Genomic DNA, 11,666 nt, shown 5'->3' on the forward strand with positions numbered 1-11,666 from the left:
GCTTTCTATTGAGCTGGTCCTATGATTTTCCTTTTATCTGTTAATGTAATGAATTACATTTCTTAGTTTTCAAATGCTGAATCAACCTTGAGTTCCCGAAAATCCTACTTGATAGTAATCTTTCAAAAATACTGCTGTATTCCATTTGCTGACATTTGGTCAATAAATGATATAGCCCTTTCATATAACAGGTTTTCATTAACTACATATAAATGCTTCTGACTTTATTCTAAGCTAATCTGGTACAGCCACTTTTAGGCATTTTGTATGTAACATATTTAACAATGGAAGCAGCTATTTTATTTTAACTCATTTTTTTTTTTTACAAATGCATTAACTTATAATCAGATAATATGTGCAATTTTTTAAGGTCCCTCACTTAATAAGCCGTTGTCTGACTCTAGATGCTTTTGTTGTTGTTATTAACACTCAATTGAAGATATTCCTCCCATAGATTTTTTGAGACAGTGGGAGGGCTTTGGAAGAGAGAGAGAAACATAGATGAGAGAGGCACATGGATTGGTTGCCTCCCCCAGTTGCCCTGCTAGGGGCTGGGGAAGGAATCGGCAGCTCCACTGTTTGGGCTGGATGGGGGATCAAACCTAAACACTTGAGTGCATGGGCTGACGCTGTACCACTGAGAAAAACCGGGCAAGCCTAGCTCTAGGTTCTTAAGACTAAGCAACCATGATCATTTTAGAGTTTATTTTCCTTCTTTTGACTGGAACACAGAAACCTGAAACACGCTGAATTTCCAAAATAAGTGCAATTTAAGTGTGTGAATAAAGCTAGCCACAGACAGGTTTGTATATACTTCATCTCACTATGGAAGCTCTGGTTTAGGGAAGTAGGAAGCATGATGTAATAGTGCCCCAGAGATTGCTCTGTGGCTCTAGCTCAGTCACTCTGCATGTTATTACCATCTTAGAAACTTTAAAACAAATACCTGTTACTAGGATCTCATATAGAAAACTGAATCGCAACCTTGGGGGAGGAACATGGGCACAGGTAACTGTACAAAGTTCTCCAGGTACTTCTCATAGCTAGCTATGTTCTCAAACTACAGAGGTTCCAGACATATTTGCAAATTGTTGTTTCTGAAATTCTTTTCCTGCCTTATCTCCTGATCCTACACAGCTCCCTTGCTTAGAAAGACTTCATGTCTTATCTATTTTAGGATCTATAGACATGTTTATCATTTTCTCCCCTCCCCATTCATTATGCCCATCAGATAAAATTGTCCTCTAAACTTTCTGCTGTAGGAATGGCTTTGATGACCTCTGTGTGTGGCCACTTCCCTGTCAGTGCCCGGACATATGATCCCTCTGTGTCTTATCTCTCCTGACATTTGACTTCCTACTTAGCAGTATTTAAAATACACTGCTCAACATAGTGGAGCTGGCTGAGGCTGCACAAGTAAACAAGACATCCACAGTCTCCCTGTGTATTGTTTCTTCTTGAGGTGGGTACCTTGGGGCATACATTGTTGTGTTTTCTTTTGTACAGTATTTCTGTCAGGACTGCTCCAGCTCTGGTCCTTCCAGGAATAATTGTTCCTGGTTCTCTGAAGGATAGATTGAGCATTCAAAGCTGCATGTATTCTTAAATGCTACAGGAGATCCTTGAGCTTTAATCCATATGTATTGTTTAACATGTTTATTTTTAATTGATTTGGGTACAGGAGGAAAAAAGAGAACAGTCTTCCCTAATGAAAAGAAAGGAGGTTTTGCCCTGGCCATCATGACTCAGTAGTTGGAGAGTCAGCCCCCTCTACCTCCTAGAATAGTCTCTCTGCTCCCATTCCTGGTCAAGTGCAAGCACCTTGCTTGCAGGTTCCATGCTGCCCCTGTTCTGGGCACCTATAGGAGGCAACCAATAAATGTGTCTCTCTTGCTTAGATGTCTCTCTCTCTCTGTCTCTCCTTCTCTCTCTGTCTCTCCCCCCTCCCTTCCTCCCTTACCTCTTCCATCCCTTCCTCCATCATTCACTCTCTCCCTTCTGACCTCCCTCCTTTTCTCACTTTCACACTCACTGAAAATAAATGGAAAAAATATCCTTGGGTAAAAATTAAAAAAAAAAAAAAAAGAAATAGTAAAGGAGATTAACAACTCGGGAGTTGAGTCTCTTCTTTCTAAAGTTGGAGGATCCAGAAAGTGGCCACTGTGGTTCTGTTCACTGAACTCTTTATGGGACTTTGTCATAAACATTCTGCTTTATTTACAACTTTCTAAGGAGTTCACATCGCTAACTTCTCATTGAATATCAATGCCAGCTTTTTTATCATCGTGTTGCCATTTAAAATTATCTCCCGATGAGTACATTTTCCAATACTGTATAGAGTATTTCTCAATTCCTGGAAAACGCAGGCATGGTGTTGTATCATCTAGGAACAAAATTGGTTGTTCCATTTGGTTTAGAATCCCTGAATTGATAAACCCAATAGACAACAGTGCACATGAACCTTTAAGAGTACATTGATGGATTTTTTAAAATCCCAAATTGCACGAGGTTAAGAAACTGTAGAGTGGATTTGAATGTCCACTGGATACTTGGGCAGGGAATTTCATCCCGTTTCCCACCTCTAGATCTGAAGTACTTGAAGAATCCTTATCTTAGGATTTAGAGGTCATATTTTCCAATGGAAATAGACTAATCTCTTTCAGGTCTGATATTTTTAGTGATCAGTCCCAACATCAAAGCCTTACCTTAGGCAAACCATCTCTGCTATCTCTTGGGGGATTCATCTGCCTTGAAATTGAGAGTTGTTTATGGGGAGGCAACTGCATGAACATTGGAAGCAGCATTGAATAATCAGTCTCAATTAATTCCCTTTATATTAGAGTGATGTTAGCAAGTTATTATCTTTCTTGCTCTTCAGTTTCTTTATCTAAAATGTGTGTATCAAAATAATATCTTTAAATGAAGGTATTGTTGGGTTTAAGTAATACAATGCTCTTTGAGACAAAGTTAGATCTACTGGAGAAATTAGCATTGTTTACAGTTTTGACAAATGGACTTTCCTATCCACAGTCAATGCCAGAGAAGTCTCACTTATGCCATGTTGTGTCCTCCTTAAAATATCTGCATCTATGACTTTTCGCAACAGATGTGGAAATAGCATTGGAGATACCAAGTTATTTGTGCAGGAACTAAATTGGTTAAAATACTTGTTTTTATGATGCCAGTAAAACACCTCTCACTTATGAGAAAATTGAGAACCTTTTTTTTTGTCAATCACTATAAAATAAATTGCTTTATGGAAAAGTAATGATGAGTTAGAAAGTAAAATCCTAAGTTACCATCCTCTCTAGAGAATACATAGGAATTCCAGCAATCCAGAAGCATACTTATTCATGCCTATATTACTCTTCTTAAGGAGCTGTATAGTACTCTACTGTACAGAAGTGCAAGAGATAATTCAATCCTTATATTCCAGTATATACATATTTCCAACTTTTGCAATTATATTATGCATCACAAAATAAATAACCTTGTGCATATGTATTTTTATTAAGAAGTTTCTTTGAAGAGCAATTTTAGGTTCACAGCAAAATTGAGAGAAAAGTACAGAGATTTCCTACATACTCTATCCCCCCTGACCCTATTCATCCATAGTCTCTTCCATAATCAACACCGACAACAGAGTGGTACATTTCTTGAGAATGATGCAAATACACGAACCATCATATTTACACAAAGTCTACAGTTTACATTACAGTTTACTCTTGGTGTTGGATATTCTATGAGTTTGAACAAATATATAATGATATAAATTCATCATATGATATTATATATTTTTACTGCCCTAGATTCCTCTGTGCTCCACTTACTCATCACTCCATGTCCCTACCCTGACAACCACGGATCTTTGTACTGTCTCCATAGTTTTCCCTTTCCCAGTATATCATGTAGTTGGAATACACAGTAGGTAGCCTTTTCAGATTGGCTTAATTCATTTAGTAACATACAGTAAAGTTCCTCCATGTATTTTCATGGCTTGATAGCCCATTTCTTTTTAGGTCTGAATAACAGTCCATTGGCTGGATGTACCACAGTTTATTTATCCATTCATCTATGATGGACATTTACTGCTCCCATTTTTGGCAATTATGAATAAAGCTACTCTAAACATCAGTTTGCAAGCTTTTGCTTTTTTGGGGAGTGGAAGGGTGTCATAGAATCTCAACTCCTTTAGGTTATATCAAAGAGCAACATTACTGGTTTGCATGTAAATAAGTTTAGTTTTGTAATAACCCACAAAACTGCTTTCTAAAGTGGTTGTACTATTATGCATTCCCACCCACAGTGAAAGAGAGTTTCTGTTGCTCCATATCCTTTGGTATTGTGAATGACCTACATTTTGGCCATTTTATAGGTGTGTGGTGCATTTTATTTTAAAATTTCATTTCCTTGTTGATTATGAGTGGAGCATATTTTCACATGCATATTTGACATCTTCATACCTTTTTTTGTGAGGTGACTGTTAAAGTCTTTGGCCCATTTTCAAACCAATTTGTTGGTTTCCGTATTTTTGAATTAAAAAAAAAGAGTTCTTTGAATATTTTGAGTAACAGTCCTTTAATAGATGTGTCTTTTGAAAATATTTTCTCCCAGTCTATGACTTGTCTTCTCATCCTCTAATTATCGACCTTTGCACAACTGGGGTTTTTCATTTTAATTAAGTTTGGCTTATAAATTATTTCTTCAGTGGATCATTCATTTGGCACTGTATTTAAACAGAGGACCATTCCCAAAGTCATCTAGGTTTCTCTGATTTTATCTCCTAGGAATTTTATAGTTTGCATTTTACATTATGTTTGTGACTCATTGTGACTTAATTTCTCTGATGGGTTTAAAGTCTGCATTTGCATTTATTTTATAGAATGTCGTTGTCCAGTGGTTTAGGCTCTATTTTTGAGAAAAGGACCTTTGCTTCATTGTATTATGTTTGCGCCTTTGTCAAAAACCAGTTGATCATATTTATGAGGGTCTGCTTCTGGGATCTTTTACCTGATCCATTAATCTACTTGTCTCTTCTTTTGCCAATAATGTACAGTCTTGATGATTGACTCAGCTATAGTAAGTCTTGAATTTGAGTAGCATCCACCCTCAAATGTGTTCTTTCCTTCAATACTCTGTTGGCTATCCTGGTCTTTTGCCTTCCATATAAAATTCAGAGTTAGTTTAATAGCATCCACAAAATAACTTGCTGGAATTTTGATTGGGACTATATTGAATCTATAGTTCAAGTTGGGAGTAACTGACATCTTGACAATACTGAGTCTTCCTATTCACGAACACGAAATATCCCTCCATTTATTAGTCCTCAGGCTAGTTAAAATAAAATTCATTGCTCATGCTTCAGGCCATTTGGTTTGAACTAATTTTTTCAGCCTGGTTACAAAGACTATATTTTATGTCAGGTTCCCTAAACTGACTTGATATTGCTTTCTTCAATGATTCTTCAGACCAATGAGATATAATACACGGCATTATACCTTATAGTCTCCATTTCCTCCTGAGCCTTCTTTCACTCATGATCTTAATATTTGCATATTGTTCTCTAACCTAGGTTCCAAACCTAGCTGATGGATATTCATCCAGGAGCTTATTAAATATTCCTGGTAGTGAATTTGTACTATAGCTTTACAAGATGTCCCCATTGGGGGAAATTGATAACTCTCTGTATTAGTACTTACAGCATTATGAGAATCCCCATTTATCTCAAAATAAAAAGTTTAATAAATCAAATCTCCAATTGAGTCTAACATTCTTCTAGTGTTGCAAAATACTAAGTGCCTAGGCATATATATAGTATCAGTTTCCTAAACGTATTTTTCCGTTCTTGCTTTGATTCTCCTTTCTTAACAATTCAGTGGCTTTAAAAGCTTTCACATCTCTTCTCCACTTTAGGGTTTCAAAGCACTGTTTATTACTTTATGCCCACCCCATTCTTCTGAGTATATCATAAAATCGTCCCAAAGCTGTGGCATGTCTCACAAGCTGTTTTACAGCCTCTAGGCAGAACACAGGATACCGCTGCCTTACGTTATTATGAGCCATCTATTCTAACCCCATCAAGCTCCTCAACAGCAAGCCAGTACAGGAGACTCCTCAGCTGGGTGAAGGAGGATGACAAAGAAAGGGGAACAAAATAGGCACAGTCTCTAGAGCTGTAGGCCTCGGGCTCCACTGCCTCCGGTTTCAGGGAGGTTGGATGGGGAATGTATGGGCTGGCCATGGTGTGCAGCATTGCTGTGAGGCCTGCTCCAGGTCAGTCCTTCCTGAAATGTTTCTATGTTCTGAGGAAAAACAGAGATTCTAGTGTGCATATCTCCTTAAGTGATGTCAGGCTTCTGTGGGCTGAGGTAAGGATTGGGTATGAACTGCTCCTTCTGAAATGTGCTGAGAATGTGTCCTGGTGTTTCTCTCAAATCTCTATGATGCCTTCTGTTCACATGTAGGTCTCTTTGTGGTGGCATAAGAAAAAAAGGGGAAAGTCCATTATAATTAGGAATCTAGGAGAGTAGCAGGTCCTCTGCCTGTAAGAAACTTTCCTTTAGAAAGAGGAAATTTGTCTCTGTGTCAGGTGTTGTAAACATTCTTTTTTGGGGGGGTTTCTTCTACAGACTTGATAAAATGCCTTTCATCCCATCATGGATCAAAGTTATTTTCATCATTGCCTTAGCATTTCCTCTTTATTCTGGTGAGTACACTGTCAGTTCTGGATGAAGCAATTCACAGATTTTAGAAAATGCAGGAGACAACTGCTATTATCTAGAAATGGAGCAGCTTCTTTCATTTGGTTTCTAATACTTTAACTGGCAAAATGAAGCAGGTATGTTACATATCCCCTTTAAAAAATCACATTGGTGGATTGCTTTTTCTCATTTCCCACATTAGGAGATGGAGGCAGAGAGGTGGCTTAGAATGAGCAGTAGACTTGAGTTTTTTCTTTATTTATGACTAAAGACATTTACCTAATTAATATTTTCTTTGGAGGTCAGATTCATTGTTTGCTAAATGCAGAGTGTAGGGAGTAATGAGGTCCCCTAGATCTGACATTCCTAGACAATTTGATTTGTTGTTTGCCAGTTCTGTGTCCACTAAAGTCAAAACTTTGTGTGAGGTGAGAACTTGATCCCTCTCCTGGAAATTGATCTTCCTTTAGTGCAAGGGGACTGATGAATTTTTGTAATGTAGTTTTGAATCATCAAATACCCCTGATATAAAATGAATACTATTTGATTTAGTAGTAATTAATTTCTTCATGTTAAGTGACATTATCCAATGCATACTAGGGGCATTAAACCAAGCATTGTCTTCTCTGACTGTGATATCTCATGAATTAAAAAGTAAAAATGAAAGAACTATGGTATCTTAACAACAGAGTTTGGTGATTGCTGTACAACACTTAAATTTATCTTTCACAGATGAGAATAGTTTGGAAGTATATTTCCAATTTGGAGTTAATTTGTGAACTTCCTGTTTTGTTACTATCACAAAAGCCTCACCTCAAAATGGGGGATCCTGAGTAGGCAATATGTGTAGTATTTTGCTACTAAAAACTATAGGTTCTTTCCACCAGAGACTCTGATTGCTTTCCCCTCTTCTTCTTGTTTTTACATTTTCTTTTGTGTGCTGGTTGCAGAAACTTTTTTTAGACCTCCTCCAAGACCACCGGTAAGTTAATACCAATTAATTTGTAAATTGAAAAAGATAAACTTTAAATTGTTTTATATTGTAAGATTTAATAACAAATTTCACCAAGCAACCTGACTGGTGTTTCTCAGTGGTTAAGCTTTGACCCATGAAACAAGAGTTCCCTGGTTTATTTCCCAGTCAGGGAAAATGCTTAGGTTGTGGGCTCAATCCCCAGTAGAGGGTGTGTAGGAGGCAGCATGTATATATGCAAATACCAATATATACATATGTGGGGATAATCAGAATGTATCTGAATCTTTAGTAGTGAAACCATTGAGAAACATAGGAAAATTATTAAAATTTTGTCTTATGGTTTCTTGTCCTGTCTAATAAAAGGGTAATATGCAAATTAACCATCACTCCATCACAAAGATGGCGGCACCCAAAGCCAGAAAATGGCGGTGCACAGTCCCTTCAGCCCCGCCAAAGTCCCCCAATCTTGGGAGGGCTGCTGCTGAGAGTGGGCAGCATGAGCGCCCTGGCAGAATGCTTGCTTCATTGATGCCCAGAGGCCCTCTGGGCAGTGGGCACAGAGCGTCTGGCCTCTGGGAGACAGGGGAGCCGGCCGAAAGACTCCGTGGCTGAGTGCAGGCTGGGAGAGGAGACTGAGCCCACCTCCCACAGAAGCAGTATGGCTCCCTGCCGTGGAATCGGCGCTGGTCCCTCATAGCTCCCGCTGAAGCCGCAAGGTTTCCGTGGAAGTAGTGTGGCTCCTGGCGGCACACTGCAGTTCCAGCCTGTTCCTGAGGAAGCAGCAGGCGGTCTACTGCACACAATATCACGGGATGGGCTACTAGTGGTATAAAATAATAGGGGAAATCTGATACAGGTATTAGGAGAAGTAACACCAGAGTGGCTCCATTATAAAAATACATTCAGCCATTTGTCTGTTTTTTAAAAATTATATTGAGTTTGTAGAAATATATCAATACTATTTTATGACAACCTGAATGGTTTATTTCCAAACTTTAATATGCAAAATTTTAATTTCATTTTGATGCATAGTATCTTGTACTAAGATTAAAAAGGTTTTATTCAAAAAGTTCATTATCTGACATATTTTATGTTCTTCTTTATGTTTAACAGCCAGAGTGTAACATACATAAGAAACCATCATATCCTTGTAGCAAAGAAGAGGATGCAATCTGCGGAACCAATGGTCTATCTTACTTCAATCCATGTGTTTTCTGCACTTTCATATTGTAAGAACACAAGGCTAAATATTGGACCTTCCAAAATAATGAAGAAACGGTCACAAAATGTTAGGAAAACCATGTTTCTAGTATCCTCCGCACAGAATACATGGGGGAAAAATTGTACTATATCAGTAAATGCCACAGAAACACACTGGTACCCTTCCTGGGAGTTCTCATTTGCTAAAGCAGTTTGGTATTTGTCCTCTCAATATAACAGCTGGATATTCTGCAAATGAACAGATCAATCAATTTAACTTAGTTTAATCATTATGACTTATGAATAGCAGTCTATGACCAATATATTGAATTTGAAGTCCATATGATAACTGGTAATCTCTATGATATAGCTTTAAGCTAAGGAAGCATATTTGAGCAAGAAATACTACTTTACTACAGATATTTGAAGTCCATCACAATGGGCCTATTCATGCTAGGAAGGGACTCCTCAGATGGCCTACCTTAACTCCTGAACTCAATGATAGACTGAACCTTCCTTAGACAGCAGGACGTTCTAGGATACTTCCACCCAACCTCCTTTCCTATATGCTTCACTCCAAAGGAGAATGCAGTCTAAAGGTTCAGCCAGCTTCCTAGCTCCCTCTTCATTGTCACTCAAATTTATTTCCTCTTATTTAATCCCCAAACTGGCTTCTACTTCTGGAGAACAACCAAAAGAATATCTAACCTTCTCCTCTCTCCAGTCTGGGTTGGTTCCACCACTGAGCCAGGACTGACCATGTAGGAAATGTCACATAGTCCCAGTTGAGGGAAGGATGTATCAGGGCTGGGGAGCATTTGGGTTCCAGCTGGTTGTGGAGGTGGAACACAGCCTCTCCACACTGTGCTGCTCATTTAGAAGCAGTTAGTGCAATACACAGGTAATTTTAAATGCTGTTTGTAATAATTTCTCTTTCTCTTTTTCTTTACAGCAACAGTAATGGATCATTTAGTTTTAAGCACTATGGTAAATGCTGACTCTGTCTGAGCTACACACCCTTATGGCTTTTATGACAATCCTATTTTGCTGTGGAATCTACAGCCAATTAGAAACTTTTCAATCAGGGCTTTAATCTCCTAGGGAACAGACAAAGCCTTCTGTGGTATGCAAGATGGAATATAGGGTGTTGAAAACTGTTTGCCAATTCTAAGATCCTTTGATTAATTTCCATTCTCTGTTCAAGTATTATATAGCAGTTGAAAATCATCTTAATCATAATTATGATAATAAAAAACCTAATGCAATTTAAAATAATAAATATTTTGATCAATACAATGTTTAATAACATTACCATTATTTAAAAACACTCTGCTTTTGTTGATTAGTGGGTTAAAACATATGACTTCTTTTCATAAACACAAGTAAATACTTTCAAAGGTAAAAAACAACAAAAAACATATTACTTGGGTGTTCATTAAAAGGACAAACAGTGGACTCCTCTTTTTATTAAAAATAATGTTTTTACTAGAGGCCCCATGAATGAAAATTTATGGAAGAGTAGGCCTTCCTTCCCCTGGCTGCCAGTACTGGCTTCCCTCTGGCACCCAGGACCCCGGCTTCCCTCCTCCAGCCCCTGCATGCACCCAGGACCCTGGCTGGCTTCCCCCCAGTAGCCCTAAGGCACACAGAACCTAAGTTGGTTTCCCTGCTGCCCGGGCTTTGGCAGGAAGGACCTCCGGAATGATGTCCAGAAGACATCAGGTCTAATTAGCATATTACCCTTTTATTATCATAGCTTGACTTCAGAGAGGAAGGGAAAAGGAGAGAAAGATAGAAACATCAATGATGAGAGAATCACTGATCATCTGCCTCCTGCAAATCCCACACGGGGGAAGCAGCCCACAACCCGGGCATGTGACCTGAAGCGGAATTGAACCCTGACCTCCTGCTTCATAGATAGATGCTCAATCACTAAGCCACTCCGACTGGGAAGTTGGACTCCTCTTTATCTGAAAGAATTAAAAACTATAGAACAGTGGTTCTCAACCTTCCTAATGCCACGACCCTTTAATACAGTTCCTCATGTTGTTGTGACCCCCAACGATAAAATTATTTTCGTTGCTACTTCATAACTGTAATTTTGCTACTGTTATGAATCGTAATGAAAATATCTGTGATTTCCGATGGTCTTAGGTGACCCCTGATAGCGGTTCTCAACATGGGGTAGCGACCCCTTTCACAGGTGTCGCCTAAGACCATCGGAAAACACAGATATTTGCATTACGATTCGTAACAGTAGCAAAATTGCAGTTATGAAGCAGCAATGAAAAGAGTTTTAGATTGGGGGTCACCACAACATGAGGAACTGTATTAAAGGGTCGCGGCATTAGCCAGGTTGAGAACCACTGCTATAGAAGAAGGATCTAGGACTTGGGTTCTAACAAGTACCACAGGTCAATATTACAATCATGAAGATTGGGTAATGTGGATTTGTATTTAAAAACATAAACCATGTCTATGATTAAATGAACTGCAAAGTCTATACAAAGATACTGTATATGTTTGAGGCTTGGAGGAAAATTACATTATTTTCTTTGTCACTCACAAATCAGTCAAGACAAAGGTTGTTAGTGTACTTGATATAATCTAGATACTAGGCCCTTATTTCATACTAGTGGCCCTGTACACAAATTCATGCATAGGTAGGTTCAGGTGGGCCGCCCCATGGGGGCCCATTGGGTGGGACTGTCAGTGGGGTCTAATGCTGGAAGCTACAGCTTTCCCCCAGCTGAATCTAATTATACATTAAGGATGCCAAAAGAAAACCC

The 11,666-nt window shown here is 38.6% G+C and overlaps 1 protein-coding gene across 1 annotated transcript; it reads left to right on the forward strand.

Annotated features, from left to right (window-relative positions):
• The first annotated feature begins 1,382 nt into the window (after nt 1–1,382).
• LOC308250180 (sperm-associated acrosin inhibitor-like) lies at nt 1,383–10,197 on the forward strand. The gene is made up of 5 exons (XM_080672539.1): nt 1,383–1,462; nt 6,630–6,706; nt 7,652–7,683; nt 8,791–8,906; nt 9,830–10,197. Exons 2-5 carry the CDS (start codon nt 6,640–6,642, stop codon nt 9,873–9,875), a joined length of 261 nt encoding a protein of 86 aa, XP_080528665.1. The 5' UTR covers nt 1,383–1,462; nt 6,630–6,639; the 3' UTR covers nt 9,876–10,197.
• The last annotated feature ends 1,469 nt before the right edge of the window (nt 10,198–11,666 follow it).

The sequence above is a fragment of the Plecotus auritus genome (assembly GCF_963455305.1).
Source record: "Plecotus auritus genome assembly, chromosome: 6".
In the NCBI taxonomy this organism is placed as follows: Eukaryota; Metazoa; Chordata; class Mammalia; order Chiroptera; family Vespertilionidae; genus Plecotus; species Plecotus auritus.